The sequence below is a fragment of the Mastacembelus armatus genome, chromosome 19, assembly GCF_900324485.2.
Source record: "Mastacembelus armatus chromosome 19, fMasArm1.2, whole genome shotgun sequence".
Classification (NCBI taxonomy): Eukaryota; Metazoa; Chordata; class Actinopteri; order Synbranchiformes; family Mastacembelidae; genus Mastacembelus; species Mastacembelus armatus.
In genome coordinates, this window is record NC_046651.1 from 7,473,296 (window position 1) to 7,491,352 (window position 18,057).

The 18,057-nt window shown below is 41.6% G+C and overlaps 1 protein-coding gene across 4 annotated transcripts; it reads left to right on the forward strand.

Moving 5' to 3' along the window:
• Positions 1-6,820: 6,820 nt before the first annotated feature.
• On the forward strand, positions 6,821-18,015 carry l3mbtl2 (L3MBTL histone methyl-lysine binding protein 2). 4 transcript variants are annotated; one of them, XM_026316008.1, is made up of 18 exons: positions 6,821-6,954; positions 7,465-7,920; positions 8,038-8,155; positions 8,253-8,386; positions 13,222-13,297; positions 13,678-13,757; positions 14,053-14,170; positions 14,295-14,429; positions 14,600-14,688; positions 14,829-15,075; positions 15,396-15,466; positions 15,635-15,739; positions 15,957-16,104; positions 16,293-16,375; positions 16,581-16,815; positions 17,132-17,197; positions 17,309-17,473; positions 17,548-18,015. In XM_026316008.1, exons 2-18 carry the CDS (start codon positions 7,570-7,572, stop codon positions 17,931-17,933), a joined length of 2,607 nt encoding a protein of 868 aa, XP_026171793.1. In that variant the 5' UTR covers positions 6,821-6,954; positions 7,465-7,569; the 3' UTR covers positions 17,934-18,015. The 4 variants fall into 4 exon arrangements, with proteins under 4 accessions (XP_026171793.1, XP_026171794.1, XP_026171795.1 ...); XM_026316009.1 differs by having other exon boundaries at positions 7,465-7,899; XM_026316010.1 differs by lacking the exon at positions 17,132-17,197.
• The last annotated feature ends 42 nt before the right edge of the window (positions 18,016-18,057 follow it).

An 18,057-nucleotide genomic window follows, 5' to 3' on the forward strand; every position in this document is an offset into this window, starting at 1 on the left:
TAGGCTTCCAATTACAAGCCTCGTTCAAGTTAAGGAAATGGGAGGGTGTCCCAATCAGGCACCAGCCTGCTCTTTACTTTCTACTGATGCCGAGGTCTGTAAAAGTAACCCAACTTTTTTTTTTTTTTTTTTTTTTTTTGCTTCATTTTTCTACTGTGGAGCAGCTAAATGAGTCAGTCCAGGAAAAGTGCTCATCAAAGACACTTCTGGCTTCCTACTGAAAGCAGTGACCTGTTTTTCTGAACTTACAGTTCACACATGCTCACAATCATTTACAGCCTTTCACACAAGCTTCTGTGTCTCCCAAAAAATATCCCATGATAGTAATTACTATCACATGAAAGTGTCATATGTATGTTATATGTATATATTTTTTTCTGATTGGTCTATAAATTATTATTTTGATTATAGGATCAACTGAAAATGTTTCATACATATCCCTGTAGCGTGGTGTTTTATGTTTTTATGTACAAGCCTTTCAGGCCTATATACAGTGTTATTTCATGTTGTTGAAAAGACAGTTTGAGAAAACACTGACTCGGTGTGTATTTTAGCATTTTTGGTCACTACCAAATCCATCATGAATGTTATTTATCATCAATACTGCAATTTATTTTCAATTTAAACTAATGCTATCAAGTTGTCTTCCTGGTTTTAATATTTTGCATAATGCCACATAATTGACATGCTTAACGGCTATCAAAAATGGGGTTCCACTCCATAAAAATAAACTATATAAAGGCCTAACTAAACTTATATTAACCTTTAATAACCACATCAGTGAATCAAAACTTGGCAGTGTTAGGTATGCCCGGGATCAGGACCATGGTTGAAAGAACCCACTAGGGGGCCCCAGGGCAAGTATCTGCTCTGCCCCCAACACTTCCAGTGATCAGAAATGTCCATTTTATGTATTTTCTACAGACATATATGTAGAAGCAAGGTTATCATAGGCTTTTTTCATATAATCTGAAAATTAACCATAATTCAAACTCATCTTTATTATGTGTCAGTTAGGTGGGTATGCTTTACCATACTATGGCCTCAGTCATGCATGGTCCTAGTCTAGGACCCTATATTTATCGACCAGGCTGCACAGGGACAAAAAATTAGCCCTGGCATTTTTTTGTCGTGCCACAAATAGCCAGATACCACCAAAGCTGAGTAATAACTGGTGTGGACAAATGTACCAGTGGAAGTCAACCAGTGTACTTACTCAGCCTTGATTGACTCCCGGAATAGAAAATGAACCAATGGCCTCCTGTTCTTGCATTATGGGCTTGTCGTTGGACAAAACATTTTTTTAAATTAAAAAACAATAAATTAAACTATACCGGCTGTAGCTGGCCCCACTTGACAGCGACAAGTATAACCTGGACAGGATGCCAGACCTAGGTCACAGATCTAACACACAGAGACAGATAACCATTTATGCTCACATTCTGGACTAATTTAGAGTCAGCCTTTAATCTAACCTGCATGTTTTTTAACTTCTGGAAACCCACGAAGGCACAGCACAAAAACCCAAACACCAAATAGAAGTCCCAGGCCAGCTCTGCCAGCGACAGTGCTCTCTGCACTGCACCACCTTGATGCTCACACTCCGGTCGCTGCAGCCAATTTTGTCCCTATGTCAAAAAAGGTGGAGGAAAAAAAAATGGCACTGAAAGAAAGAAGATAAAGACAAGTTTCCTGCATGTGAAAAGCAAAAACATTTATTAAAGCTTCACATGTCTGTAAATCACCAAAAGTTTAGACACAGATGAGAATTCTTCAGGGGTGACCTTAATGCCATACAAGTGCAATCCAAATATTAATAGTAATAAGTGACATAAGTGTGTAATTGCTCAAGTCAAGAAAAGTGATGCAACTAATAATATTTTCAAACTCAGACTCATTGACCTTGGCTCATTTTCTGTAAAGTACATGAATAAGAACATATTTTCAGTGACTGCACACTATGGATCGCATTCTGTGAATTCACAGTCTGACAGTGAGTTTATAGAGGAGGACAATATTGACCATCAGCCTGCCAAAGGATCAGCACAGTCAGCCACAGGACTGGGTCATCAGCAGCCAGCCACATGGCTGTTAATGTGATAAGGATGCCACCAGGACCGACACGAATGACTGTTTCTCATATGCAGGACATCAAGACCTCGTTTGAACATTTCATCCAAGATGCTATCCAGAAAATCATTGTGGCTTGCACACAGATTGTAATTTGGAATGGCAGAGTGTGTTTGGAGTGAGGTGGAAGGTGATGGACCAAACCCATTTATGTTCACACACTGGAAACTTTATCCCTGCTGGAGTTTTCACCAAGGATAGGATAAGAAGCAGAAACTGACAGAGAACCTTTCCATACCGCAAAGTCTTTCAGATAATTTCCAGTATTATCTGCTTTGATAACAGAGATGACAGACCAGCTCAGCGGCAGAAAGACAATCTAGCTGACATCAGGACAGTGTGGGTGCACTGCCTCCCCCTCTTTTACAACCTTGGGCCCAGTGTCACTGTTGATGCCATTTAGGGGAAGCTCCCCCTTCGAGCCATACATATATGTAAACCCACAAAATATGGGATCAAGATTTGGACTGTCTGTGGAATAGCACATGGCTTCATCATACGCATGGAGCTTGTAAGCTCATACAGCAAAGCCAGATGAAGGAGCCCCTGCAAAAAGAATCAAGGAATGAGAGTTGTTCTGGACATGACAGAGGGACTCAGTGGACACAGCCTCAGTTGCACGACTTTTTACTTCACACAAGCTGGGACAGGAACTCCAAAAGAGGAAGCTGACTATGGTAGGAACAGTGTGTAAAAATAAGCCAGACCTCCAACCCCAGCTGTTGGCTACAAAGAACAGGCCTTTTAATTCCTCCAAGTTTGTGTTCACAGCCGACACGCCCCTGGTGTCCTAAGAGAAAGGCAAAAATGAAGTACTCATGAGTACACCGCATGGGCATGGGTAAATCTCTGGCCAGAGAGAGAGATCCAAAAACAGGAATAATACTGGATTAAAATGCCACAAAGGAGGGCTGGTCAACATGGACAAGCTGGTGACTGGCTACAGTTGAGAAAAGAGGATCCTCACATAGGATATTTTTCAACATCTTGTTTTCAGCATTCAACTCTTTTGTCATCTGCATGGCATTGAATCCAGACTGGAACAGAAAAAAACTGCAGAGTGGGCAAGGTATTGGTAAATCTGTTTATTAGTGTTTGTGTTGTGCAGACTGAGTGTTCAATTTCTAATTAAATTTAAAGAAATAAAACATCAATAATGAAGAAATACTTTCTTTCCAAACATATTTTGATTGTACTTGTAATTTATTTGTTGCATCTTATAAAAACCCAGTAAAACTTGTATGTATAGAATTTGTCTAACAGGGGTAAATGGAAAATATTAACCATAAGTGCTGTCTATTTTTGTGTGTATATGTGTATATGCAAGTAGTTTCTTCTGTGTATTTTATGTATTTAAATATTGACCTTTTGTGATAATTAAAGCTCAAATTGGTTACGGTGTAAAATACTCTCATTGACATATGCTTTGTAATGTTATGACTTGGAAATACTAATAAAAGTGCATCTCAGTAAATTAGAATATCATCAAAAAGTTGATTTATTTCAGTAATTCAATTCAAAAAGTGAAACTTTTGAATATTATATATATTCATTACACACAGACTGATCTATTTCAAGTGTTTATTTTTCATTTTGATTATTATAACTTACAGCTAATGAAAACCCCAAATTCAGTATCTCAGAAAATTAGAATACTGTGGAACAGTTCAATATTGGAGACTCATGGTGTCACACTCTAATCAGCGAATTAACTCAAAACGCCTACAAAGGTTTTCTGAGCCTTTAAATGGTCTCTCAGTGTGGTTTAGTAGGCCACACAATCAGGGGGAAGACTGCTGACTTGACAGTTGTCCAGAAGCCGATCATTGACACCCTGCACAAGGAGGGTAAGATTCAAAAGGTCATTGCTAAAGAAGCTGGCTGTTCACAGAGTGCTGTATCCAAGCACATTAATGGAAAGTTGAATGGAAGGAAAAATGTGGGATCCAACAGGGATAACCGCAGCCTTGAAAGGATTGTGAGACAGTCCCATTGACATTCACAAGGGAACTGCAGCTGGAGTCAGTGCTTCAAGAGCCACCACACACAGACAGATCCAGGACATTGGGCTACAACTGTCACGTTCCTTGTGTCAGAGGCATCTTACCTGGGCTAAGGACAAAAAGGACTGCTCTGTTGTTCAGTGGTCCAAAGTTCTTTTTTCAGATGAAAGTCAATTTTGCATTTAATTTGGAAATCAAGACCCCAGAGTCTGGAGGAAGAGAGGAGAGATAAGATAAGATAAGAAAAACTTTATTTGTCCCACAATGGGGAAATTGCATTCTTGCAACAGCAAAGTACAAGTACACAGCAGAGTGCCAGAAGTAGCAAAGACGTAAGATAAATAAGAAATTAAAAATTATTTCTTTCCTCCCTCAATAAGTGGAATAAAGCTACAAAAACTATATGTGTGTACAATATGTGCCTATGGGTATGTACAGTATATGGACATCGATGGATAAAAAATTGAATACCAGGTAAAGTGACTACAGTATATTGCACTGATGTGATTTACCTTATACTACAGTATTGTACATGATTACAGCAGATGGATGACAAATGTACAGTGTTACTCATGTTCATTGTAGAGTCTGACAGCAGCAGGAAGGAAAGACCTGCAGAATCTGTCCTTCACACAGTTCAATTCAATTCAATTTTATTTGTATAGCGCCAAATCACAATACAAATCATCTCAAGGCACTTTACAAAAACTAAAACTAAAACTAAAAACCCAACAATTCCCTTATGAGCAAGCACTTGGCGACAGTGGAGAGGAAAAAACTCCCTTTAACGGAAAAAAAAAACCTCCAGCAGAACCGGGCTCAGTTTGGGCGGCCATCTGCCTCGACCGGTTGGGGTGAGTGGATAGAGCAGAGAGAAAAGAACAGCAACAATAAACAACAAATAGACACTGCAAGTTGGTGGGGCCAGTAACTGCACATCAGCGATAAACAGCTCCAGGACCAGGGACACCTGCAGAAGGTACAGAGAGAGAGAGAGAGAGAGGGAGGGAGAGAGCACAAACTAGGGGAGAGAGAGAGCACAAGGTTAGTAACATTCAATGGTGGAATATACATGAGGTGGGAGAGAAGGGGGGGGGGGGGGGGGGGGGGGGGGGGTTAGGGTAGGGGAGCTCAGTGCACCGATGGTTAGCAGCATAACTAACTAAGGGATGGTTCAGGGTTGCCTGAAGCCAGCCCTAACTATATGCTTTGTCAAAGAGGAAGGTTTTAAGTCTAGCCTTAAAAGTACAGTGAGGGTGGATCAGTCTGTCACTGACGCTGCTCTCCAGGGCAGACAGGGCTTCCTGCAGGGGGTGAGACTCATGGTCCAGCATAGATGTTAGTTTAGCCAGTACCCCTCTGTCCTCCCACCTCCCTCACTGAGTCCAGAGGACAGTCCAGGACAGAGCTGGACTTTTTGATGACCTTGTCCTGCTTCTTCCTCTCCCTCTCCGCAGACCACACTGTACAGGATGGCTGATGCCACCACAGAGTCATAGAAGGTCCTCAGAAGTGTCCCCTTCACCCTAAAAGACTCCTCAGGAGGTAGAGCCGCCTCTGGCCCTTCCTGTACAGTGCGTCTGTGTTATGAGAGGCACAGAATCCAAGTTGCTTGATGTCCAGTATAAAGTTAAAGTCAGTGGTGGTTTGGGGTAGCCATGTCATCTGCTGGTGTTGGTCCACTGTGTTTTATCAGGTCCAAGGTCAGCGCAGCAGGCTACCAGGAAGTTTTAGAGCACTTCATGCTTCACTCTGTCGACCCGCTTTGTGGAGATGTTGTTTTCACTTTCCAGCAGGACTTGGCACCTGCCCACACAATATCTGGTTTAAGGACCATGTTCTTGATTGACCAGCAAACTCGCCTGACCTAAACTGCATAGAGAATTTATGGGGTACTGTGAAGAGGAAGATGCGAGACACCAGCCCCAACAACGCAGAAGAGCTGAAGGCTGCTATTAGAGGAACCTGGGCTTCCATAACACCTCAGCAGTGCCACAGACGGATCGCCTCCATGCCACCCCACATTGCTGCAGTAATTCATGCAAAAGGAGCCTCGTCCAAATATTGAGTGCTGTACATGTTCATACTTACATACAAATTAACTTTTTGATGATATTCTAATTTACTGAGATGCACCTGTATATTGTCACAGAAATACTGTGACATAAATTCTCTCTACAGTTGGTCCACCTCTTTCATTCAGATTGAAATTTCACAACATCGGATTAATTGTTATGAATTTCTGTACCGTTTAGTTTATTTATGTTGCCCAGAGCATGAACTCTTAATGCTGGATTATGGTGATCCCCTCATTTCTCCTCCAGTGCCAATTAAGATAAAAACTCAATTACTACTAGACATATTCAGAATAGGTAGGCTATGGCAAATATATAAAATAAGAAATGTTACAGGTACAAAACTACAAGTTACTGGTACTGGAAGTTTTGGTAAATCATTTTTGTTGGATAAAAATGTAATGTTTTTTTTTATTTCAGCAGGCAAGATCATAACAGAAACCTCTACTGGTCTCACTACCACTGTTACTGATTTCTGCTTTAATTATTAGTAAATTACACTAATATCTTAATAACTGTGTATCTGCGCATGTGTTTGTGTGGACGTGATTGACGGGAGCGCTGAGTGAATTCTGATAAAACATCAACTCCCATAATTCCTAGTCCACGCGTCGTGGGGTGACGTCGAAAGTATGGGACCACAGTACAGTGTTTCGAAGATTTATCAAAACAAACTTAAAGCCAAGTAGTTTGGTAGCAAACGACGCACACAAACGGATACGTAGATATTTAACTAGCTGGCCTGTGTAAGTATTTATTTCACTTAACATCTAGTTACTGCTTTATAAGTGAACAGACGTGCTGTTAACATTATTAGCAATGAGCTGCGTGAGATGTTACACTTTTTGTTTATGTTTTCATTAGTTTGTTTCCAAGCATGTCAGTTGTACTGCGTCTGTCAGGGCGTGTATTTTGTATTTATATTTATATTTACCAAATATACTGCAGTACTTCTAGCTTGAAGAAACTTGTGTTGTTTAGAACTTATGGTTCCATTGTTTTGCTGTGTATGTTGTTCTTGTTAGACTGTGATTCTAAGTTAAATATCAAGATTCATAACATCAGCTCAGTATAAAGTGCCCAGCAGTGTTTTCATCCAGCTAGAGGCGTTATTCCATAGTACATTTCAGCCAGTTGTATTAACTGTACTCAAACTGTATTGGACCAAAAATCTCTACAGATATTATATCATCTTTTACTTAAGTTCTGTAACTGAATTAAAAATGTCTGCACACCTTTATCACTTTACCCTCCAGAACTCATAGAACGATGCCTTAAACTCAAAAGAAGAAAGGATCCACTGGTTGTAGGTCCTGCTTTGGACTCTGCGGCACTGACAATCCTCCGGTTGAGAAGACAGGATGCCCTACCACTGTGTGGCCTATGGATGTGGCAAAACAGCAGAGGAGGGTGTGATTCTGTTTAAGTTCCCCAAAGATCCTGAGGAGTTTCGCAAATGGGAGAAGCAGGTCCAGCGCACACGCACCCAGTGGATCGCCACACCAAACTCTTACCTCTGCAGCGAGCATTTTGGCAGGGACTATTTTGAGGCCAGACCACAAACGGGGGGTGTGAAGCTGAAGCCAGGAGCTGTTCCCACAGTGTTCGTCCCTCCGCACTGTTCCTTGTGCAGTGGAGTGGGCTGTAGTAATTGCCTGCCTGCTATCCAACGTCGGGACATTGTAGCTGAGGCAAGAGAGCATAACATTCCTGTGAGCATTTCTTGTTATGGCCACAGATATAGAACAGAACAGAAAGACTTTGCCATTCTGACAGCTTTAGATAATCCTCTTATTTAAAGTAATATAGTTTATGCTTTCTCTGCTCAGACTGAACACCATAAAATGGTTCCTAATCAGTTTGATGAAATAGACGGAGGATGTGACAGAGAACGTCTGATAGGAGAAATGGTGAGGGCAGGAGAAATAAACAGAGAAGAACCACCAGGTGAGGTGCAAGTCAGAAGATGCACATCTTGACATTTAATAATGTCAAGTGAGGGAAAAGAAGTGATCTATAAAACACCTTTTTTTTTCTTTAACAGTGGTGTGTGAGATGTGTGGCACCTCTGGCAATATAAGCACCTTCTATTCGAAGACTAAGCGTTTCTGTAGTTTATCCTGCTCACGCTCCTATTCATCAAACTCTAAGAAGTCCTCCATACTTGCACGTCTGCAGGTAAGAAAAAAAGCAACACCCAGAGATAAAACCGAATGATGGTTTTATTTGGGAGCACCAATAAGCAGTTAATTGCTTGGCTTAATTAAATAATTAGACTAAGTTCTGAGGCTTTTGACAGCTTCTGTGCCTCTTTTATATCAAGTATATGTTCTGTGGGTTGTGACTGCTTGTTTCAGTACCAAACAGAAACAGGATTAAGGCCTTTTTATGGTTTTTGTGATTATTCTTGATACAACCAAAATTGATACTGAAAGAAACTGATAAAAACAATACAGTCCATTCAGACTGTATTAGTGTGTGTGTGTGTGTGTGTGTGTTTTTTTTAAAGATTTTAGACATAGCTGATCAACAAGACATCTGCCTGTAGTGTTTAAAACACCAAAATAACACATTCTCAACCCTTTAAACATCCAGTGCCATCATTTTGTTTCACCCCAGGTAGGTTGGAGAAATAATCATACTTCATACTCATATAATAATGATATATTCACTTCAGTCACCAAGGGCAACAACTAATAATTATTTTATTATTGATAAACCTGCTGATTGTTTTACCGGCCAGTCAGTTAATCTTGAATGTCCATCACAGCATTTCTTCTTTCCCTTTCAGCTGCTCCCTTCAGGGGTCTCCACAGCAAATCATCTGCCTCCATTTAACCCTATCCTCTGTATCCTCCTCACCTACACCAACTATCCTCATGTCCTCCTTCACTACATCCAAGAACCTCCTCTTTGGTCTTCCCTGGCTTTTTCTCCAAAACATCTAACATGAGCTGTCCCTCTGATGTCCTCATTCCTGATCCTATCCATCCTCGTCACTCCCAGAGAGAACCTCAACATCTTCAGCTCTGCTACCTCCAGCTCTGCCTCCTGTCTTTTTCTCAGTGCCACTGTCTCTAAACCAGACAACATTGCTGGTCTCACCACTGTCTTGTCCACCTTTCCTTTCATTCTTGCTGACACTCTTTTGTCACACATCACACCTGACACTTTCCTCCACCTGTTCCAGCTTGCACACGTCTCTTCACTTCTTTTCCACACTCTCCGTTGCTCTGGACTGTTGACCCTAGGTCCTTAAAATCCTCCACCTTCTTCACCTCTACTCCCTGTAACCTCACCGTTCTACTTGAGTCCCTCTCATTTACACACATGTACTCTGTTTTACTGCGGCTAACCTTCATTCCTCTCCTTTCCAGAGCAAACCTCCACCTCTCTAGATTTTCCTCCACCTGCTCTCTGCTCTCACTACAGATGACAATGTCATCTGCAAACAACATGGTGTCCACTCTTGTTTCTCTTCAGATCGTATAAATCTTTCATTCATCACAGCATTTGTACTTGAAAAATCTGTCCATTGACTAGTTGATTTAGCTCTAGTCGATGCTTCAGTACATGATGTTTACCTATAATGTTCAAACCCAAATTTGGGGGGTGGGGATTTTTATTTCTCGTTGTGAACAAGTGGAGGCAGTATTTCGCGAAAACGCCGCTAAGCAGCAGTCGCCATTGCAGAGAAATGGGATGAGAAGAAGAAGCCGACCGCGCTGGACTTCAAATCATCGCACCGACGTGAGGAGCTCCCTGCGGACCTTTCTGCTTGTTTTCTAGCCTCGATTTGTGTTTGTGAAAACAGCTGAGATGGTTCACATGTGCTGCGTCGATACCTGCCTGAACACAAAACGACCGAGCCTCGTCTTCCACCGCCTCCCCCTGAGAGAGCCGGACAGACTGAGGCAATGGCTGTTCGCCCTCAACATGGATGTAAACACTCCGCTCCACACCCTTAACAAGCTCTTCGTCTGCCAGCAGCATTTTCAGTCCGACGACTACCACGAAACCCTGGATCAGTCGAGCCGTCGGGCCCGAATCCTCAAGACCAACGCCGTCCCCTCTCAGTTCCTAAACACACACAGCTCAGACACAGGTGTTATTTGTCCGGATGGGCTGGTAAGGCAGTCAGGGTGGTTGTTTTAGTAAAGACATCTTCTTTATCAGCGAAGTAAAAACTAAATATCTTGGCCAAGGCATGATGACTGGACAAACGTGGCATCTAAAGTCATTTACACCAGAACTAAAATGACTAAAAACCAGTTGAAACAAGCAGCATAGATTTTCAAAATTCAAAATTTAGATTTTTAAATTCAATTGATATTAAAATACAAAAGCTACAATTTTATTTGTCATTAAATCAAATGTTAAGGCTCATCTAGTTCATATTAGGGCTGATAGGATTTAATCTAAAATCAAAAACAGTTTTAAATAATCTGATATAATCTGATGAATAGATTAAGTTTTTAGTTGTAAAAGTGCTTAAAAATCTCAAATGAGAGTAATTGCGGTCAGTTTTGGACTGGACAGACACAATCAAAATAAGTTTGGTTTTGGGAAAGTTTTTAGAGGTCTCTATCTTTTAATGCAGTCACGGCATGAGTACATTTCATGGCAGTATAACCGGAGTTACATTGTCTGATCTATCTAAGTGATTTTATGGGCCAGATCTTTAAAAATAAAACAGCAGCTCATTGCACTAAACTCGGAGAGACACCATGTGTTTCTCTGGACCTCTTCGACCCTGGCTAATTTTGTACTGCGGCTCAAACTGGGTCTAAACGGATGACGTTTCTGTAGGACAGTGGATCCTTAGGGTGCAGACGGTAGATGGTAAGGTCTGTAGGACAGTGGATCCTTAGGGTGCAGACGGAAAGATGGTAAGATCTGTAGGACAGTGGATTCTTAGGGTGCAGACGGTAGATGGTAAGGTCTGTAGGACAGTGGATCCTTAGGGTGCAGATGGTAGCTGGTAAGGTCTGTAGGACAGTGGATCCTTAGGGTGCAGATGGTAAGGTCTGTAGGACAGTGGATCCTTAGGGTGCAGATGGTAAGGTCTGTAGGACAGTGGATCCTTAGGGTGCAGACGGTAGATGGTAAGGTCTGTAGGTCAGTGGATCCTTAGGGTGCAGACGGTAGATGGTAATGTCTGTAGGTCAGTGGATCCTTAGGGTACAGACGGTAGATGGTAAGGTCTGTAGGTCAGTGGATCCTTAGGGTGCAGACGGTAGCTGGTAAGGTCTGTAGGACAGTGGATCCTTAGGGTGCAGACGGAAAGATGGTAAGATCTGTAGGACAGTGGATCCTTAGGGTACAGACGGTAGATGGTAAGGTCTGTAGGACAGTGGATCCTTAGGGTGCAGACGGTAGCTGGTAAGGTCTGTAGGACAGTGGATCCTTAGGGTGCAGATGGTAGATGTCGCATCGGGGCTTTGGCTCTCACCCGCCGCTATGTTGCCCAAGGCGGGCTGCCTGTTGAGGGCTGCTGGTGGAGATGCCCGGTCACTGTGCTGCTGTCTGGTGTTGTAACGGGAGAAATGCTCAAACCAAACACGGGAATGACCTTTCACGTGTAAGAAGTAGACTGACATTTAACCTTTAGGAGCCTGTTGTTTGATGTAAATAACTAACCAGCCCTTATTATCCGACATGTTGACGCTAAGGTGGGCTAGCTAAAGTCAGGCCAGACTGGAGGAAAACTGTGTTTTCACCAAGTGTTTCCACAGGCTGGAAAATGTGTTTATCAGTTGGTTATATCGCTGTAGGAGTCACTGTGGGAGCTAAGGGCTCATTTAGTTTCCTGTTTCACTGAAAAGGTGGTTAGCTACAGAAACAGGCTGCACAAGTCAGGCCTTTTCTGACTGACCTTGTGTCTGTACAGATTCCCCAAAAGTCTGGGGAAAAGACAGGAGTGGGCCTTATCTCTGAGGAGGAAGGACTTTGTCCCCAGTGACCTCTCAGTGATCTGCAGCTCCCATTTCAAACCAGAGGACTTTGACAGGACTGGACAGACAGCACGTCTGAAGGAAGGAGTGGTCCCGTCAGTTTTTTCATTCCCAGACCACCTTCCCAAAGTTAGTGCCATTGTCTTCAGAGACTCTTCGTGGTTTTTTTTTTGGAGTTTGAAACCCCATTGGATCCTTACAGCTGTGAACAGAACAGGAAAACTTTGAGAAAATAGAGAAGCTCACAAAATATAACAAGATATAATCAACTGGAGTTAAGTTAGTTGTGGATTTCAAAGTAGCAGGGAACTGAAATGAATTAGGCCTACACTGTGGAAATATGTTTAGTTTCCCTAAATAATGTGTATTAAAACAAAAATTAGGAATGTATCTCACCAGAAATTAAACTTTAAGAAGCCTGGCAGCACTGAGTATGTTAACGATAGCGTTAGTTGGAATTATGTGCAGCATTGATTTCTTTTATATTTCCAAATGTCCAAAATAAGGCAGCCTTTTCCAATAAGAAGAAAGTACACTTATACCCTTTTTCATAATTATCTGGAGTATCTTCATCTTAAACATATAGTGGTACAATCTACAGAAGATGAAGTGTTTTGGAATAAAAATCCAAACTTGTAATGCAGTCAAACGTCCAGGTTAGACTTACACACACACGTGCAATGGGAAAGTCAAATTCACCCCTGGCAACATGGCGACTGTGGTGACTTATTGTCTTAATAAATAGAAGTGGCTCTTGCAGCATCTACATCTCTACCCAGAGTGCATTGCAGTTTCAAAATGATGGCATCTGTTTTTGCATTTGTAAAGCTGCTACTAGAAGTGCCTACCACAAACACAGGGCGTTTTTTTTTTTTTTTTGTGCTAATCTTTACTTTTTGTGAAATATAGATCCATAATCTTTCTAATGTTCAAAATGATTTAATCTTGGACAGCAGATGCTGGATCATGACTTATTCTCTCGAGCTGATTGTGCTGCACCTTGCATTTGGAATTACTCTGCCAATTTTTATTCTTTTTTGTGTGTGCTCGTCTCTTTAGGGAAAACCCCCCACAAAAAAAGCTACTGTGCTTAACAAGGTGAACAAAGCCTCTGCAGTCTTAACAGGACTTGATGGTAAGTGCACATAGCTACAGGTTATTTAACTGCAGTACAATGAATTAATGCCATCCATACATTAAATTGTCTTTGATGCAGGAACATCTACTCAAATTCAGTGCATGATGTAGGCTATAGGAGAAAGTGCACATATAGTCCCTGATCGTGTGCTTTATTACTGCTTTCTTTTTATGATTGTATTATTGTTTTTTTGCAGATAAAATCAAGTGGCACAGGTCACTTGAGAATAATTTGGAGTGTATATATTTTTGTATATAACTTTAATTTGCCTTAATAAGATCGTTTACCTTGTGATTTTCAAAGCTACACACAGTACATGGATATTACACAAAATGTTAGTTCAGCTGTATGATTCTTCTTTTCCTTCCATTCTGTAGCATCTGGTATACGTTTTGATTGGGGCACCTACTTAGAGAGCAAAAGATCTCCGGCTGCACCTGTCTCTTGCTTCAGACATGTGAGTCCTCTCTCTGATATCCATTTTTTACTCACTGATTAAATGTATCTGCATTTAGTAAGCAGAGCGCAAACAGAAAACACACTGAGTACTAATGCCATCATAAAAACCTTTACTCCATTTCAAAAATGTGAGATATTCCACATTTGTTTGTTTAAGGAAACGGTATCTTAAACCAAATACAGATTTACTGAAACACATTTGAAAGAGAGTCCAATGCCACCAAGAGTATCAGTTAAACGCACAAAATAAAGAAGTAAGAAAGTAAAGAAATATCTGATCATCCACTCTACAGGCTCCTCTGTGTGCCCAGTGGGATGACATCTCCGTGGGGATGAAAGTGGAAGTCCTGAACACCAACGCTGTCCTCCCCAGTAAAGTCTATTGGATCGCTACTGTTATCCAGATCGCAGGTCTGTAATTTAGTATCTTAAAATGAGATCTTCTTCTAATTTGGTCTTAAATAAAAGGAATATATTGGCCTGAAACAATCCTGTAACATTTACTCTTCTGCTTCCTCCCTTACTTTGTCTCCAGGATACAAAGCCCTGTTAAGATATGAAGGCTTTGAGCATGACAGCAGTCATGACTTCTGGTGCAGCCTCGTTTCAGGAGAGCTGAACCCGATTGGATGGTGCGCCATGACAAGCAAGCTGCTGGTGCCACCTCAAGGTGAGGATTCACACAAACCTGAATCGCACTGTCACCCAAAAGCAGAACTTGTGTGTACCACAGAAAGCCAATGTAGTGCAGACGACACTGGAATTTGATCACATTCACTGTATCAATTGAAATATGTATAACAACAGAATTTACTCTGATTTGAAAAATTGTGTTCATAGATGTGAAGCAAAACATCCAGGATTGGAAAGAGTATCTGATGAAAAAGCTGCTGGGAGCCAACACTCTACCTGTCGATTTCTATCTAAAGGTAAAACTGGAATCTGCCTCTCGCAATGATTTGGCTCATAAATAGTAACCAATCTGTGTTGTGCACATGAAGAGTACCATATGATGAAGTGCTTAATTTTACTGAATTTGTGCTTTTCTCTGCCCTTTCCTCTTCCCTAGCTAGCAGAAAGCACAAAGACTCCTTTTAAAATAGGCATGCGTGTGGAGATCGTGGACCCCAAATATGTAAGCCGGACACGGGTGGCTATTATAGAGTCCATTATCGGTGGCCGTCTGCGGCTGGTGTACGCAGACCAAAGCGATACCCCTGAGAACATCATCGCTGATTTCTGGTGCCACATGTGGAGTCCCCTTCTGCACGCAATAGGCTGGTCCATCAAAGTGGGTCATGACATTAAAGCACCCGGTAAGTCGAGGATTAATCAGTGCATGTGTTAAAACTCTCCACTCTCCCAGCCACCTTGACTGGTGTTGTGTGATGGTTAAAGTACTCTGTAAAAAATTGATGCCCCTCAGCAAATCTGTGGTTGTTCTACCTGCTGAATAGAAAAGTCAGTTTTTTCCAGTAGGCAGATGAATATTTGCAACCAATAGAAGTCTTTTATACTCAAATTAAAACATTTAGGTTTTCTTACAAGATTATTAATATAATTGAAGACAATTAATATAAATGTATTAATTAATACATGCGTGTATTAATATAATTGTCTTGCTTCTTTTTTATAGCAAACAGTGTGAAAGCTGCTGCCAGTGGTTTTGCAGGTACCTCCGACAGTACGTTCTTGCTCTTTACAAAGGTAAGAAAATGTTGCTTAAGAAATCATTTGTCAATTTTCATTCGTAAAGCATAAAAAAGCCAGCAACTCCTTTTCATTGTAACTTATTTTATCACTACCTATTAGAAAGATCCACCCAACAAAGTGCAGCTTTAGCACCGCTCTTGACACTCACTGTGTGATCCACAGCCTAGGTTTGTTTACATGGAGGGAAGTTTCTTTGAAGAAGGAATGAAGCTGGAGGCCATTGACCCTCTCAACCTGGGCAGTATCTGTGTGGCCACTGTACACAAGGTGACATGCATGTTTTTGGTTTTTTGTGTTGAGTTTGCCTAATATGCCCTCATCGTACAGTCAGGTGGTCATCTGCTGGTCCTTTAATAAAGAGTTATGTGTTAATTATTGCATTGGCGGTGGTCAGTGTAAAATAATTTAGTTAGAACTTATCTTAAACGCACTAACTCCTGTTTTTCGTCTGTGACTCTGACTCCTTCCTACATCACTCCTCCAGGTGCTGTTGGATGGCTACCTAATGGTTGGTATTGATGGCACCCTGTCTAACAATGGCTCTGATTGGTTTTGTTACCATGCCTCCTCTCATGCCATCTTGCCCATAGGCTTCTGTAAGAAAAACAACATCCCTCTCACTGTACCTCAAGGTAAATATAGACTGTTTGTTGTGTGTTTTTTTTTTTTCTTCATTCTCTAATTCTGCTTATATTGTCAACATCACATGTTTTGTTCTGCTGATGCTGGTTTGCAAAAACACATTTGTGTCAATCCATGCAGAGAAACCACACGAAGTAGTGCTGTTAAATATTTTGTAATGTCTCTGTTTTGTTGACAGGTTATGACTCTCAGACCTTTACCTGGGACAGATATCTGAAGGAGACCAAAGCTAAAGCTGCACCAGCAAGACTGTTCAATACTGTAAGACTGGAAGTTGAACTTTGAAGTTGCACTCTCAGTTTAATGACATATTCTGATCAGATCCATAGTTTAATGGCTTTGAACTCATGGCAGACAAAGATGGTTTGTTTCTGTAAATGTACACACCCAGATCTGTTTTTTTTAATTTTGGTACAAAAAGAAAGTTGATCAAACACCATATGACACACAGTGTATATATCCTCAGGACTACCCAGGTCACAACTTCTACCCCAATATGAAGCTGGAGGCGGTGGACCTGATGGAGCCACGCCTGGTGTGCGTGGCCACTGTGAGGCGCTGCGTGGGCCGTCTGCTACTTATCCACTTTGATGGTTGGGAGGATGAATTCGACCAGTGGGTCGACCACCAGTCCCCAGACATATACCCAGTCGGCTGGTGTGAGCTCATGGGCTACCAGCTCCAGGCGCCTCCTGGACTCGGTAAACAGCTTATGTTTATGGAAATACCCATAGAGCTGCAGTATGTAGAATGAGTCAGTACCGAGAGTTGGATCAGTCTGTTCTGATTGGTGTTTACATTTTAATAACAGTTAGAACTCGGTGGAATAGAAGACTCCATGTAAAGACAGAAAATGATTCAGATGAGGCAGAAACCTGTTCCATCACTAGATAATTTCTTTTATTCTAGTTTCCCATAGATAGGTGCAACTGATGTTGCTGGTCAGATTATATATGTGCATGTATAGATACTTACGATCCTGAATATAAGTGATAGGTGTTTTATTGTGTTTTCCAGTTGGTTTAAACACAAACCAGGAGGCACGGAACAAGAAATGCAAGCCCTTTACGTATGGGAAAAAGAGTATGTTTTGATAGATGGAGTCTTGTGTCTTGCCACATTACATTTAATGTTTTCTCTCATCTAAAGATTGTGAAAATGTATTCCTTCAACTCCTTGTTTCGCTTTCTGTAGAAAAGAGGAATGCGAAGAAGAGGCTCTCTGAGGAGCGTGCTAAAGGCGAAGCTGGCCACTGGCCTGAGGTCATTGATACTGGTGGTCCTCCAGAAGTGGTAGACCTCAGCCTTCCTCCAAAAGTGCCACTCATTCAGCCCAAGACTGAGCCAGAGGAGCAAGAGAGTAAGTGCATTATCATCATACATGTTGTTGAGGTTTTCCCATTTTTGTGGTATTTTATAATATTGTGTTTGTAGTCATTGCAGTGCAGGTCAAAGTGGAGGAGGTGGAGATGGAGATGCCCATTGATCCCCCAAACAACCCTCAACAAACCTGTCTGGGCAGAATCAAACAGGAGGAGTCACGGGAGCAGAGTAAGACAGGACAACATGAGGTTCCAGAGCAGGCCATGTTGGAAAACAAAGCCCACGAAAAGATGGAGAAAAGAAAAGCTGCAAAAGACAGAGCTGAAGAGCCGGGATCATTGGAAGAGAGTTCTGCTGGTGAAAGCAGCATGGAGCAGACTGAACATAAACTAGACCACGAGGTGGGGAGCCAAGAAAACAGCAGTGCTGTGGATGAAGTGTTGGAGAACAGCACTGAGCAGAACACTAGAGGAAAGGACGGAGGAATGGAGAGATGAGATGAGTGAGATGTGAGAGGAGAAATGTGGCAGAGGGAATAAAGGAGGAAAGAGACTGGGATGACTCCATGATGGAGTACAATAAAATAAGAAAAAATGGTAATAAAAAAATCAGATCAGACAA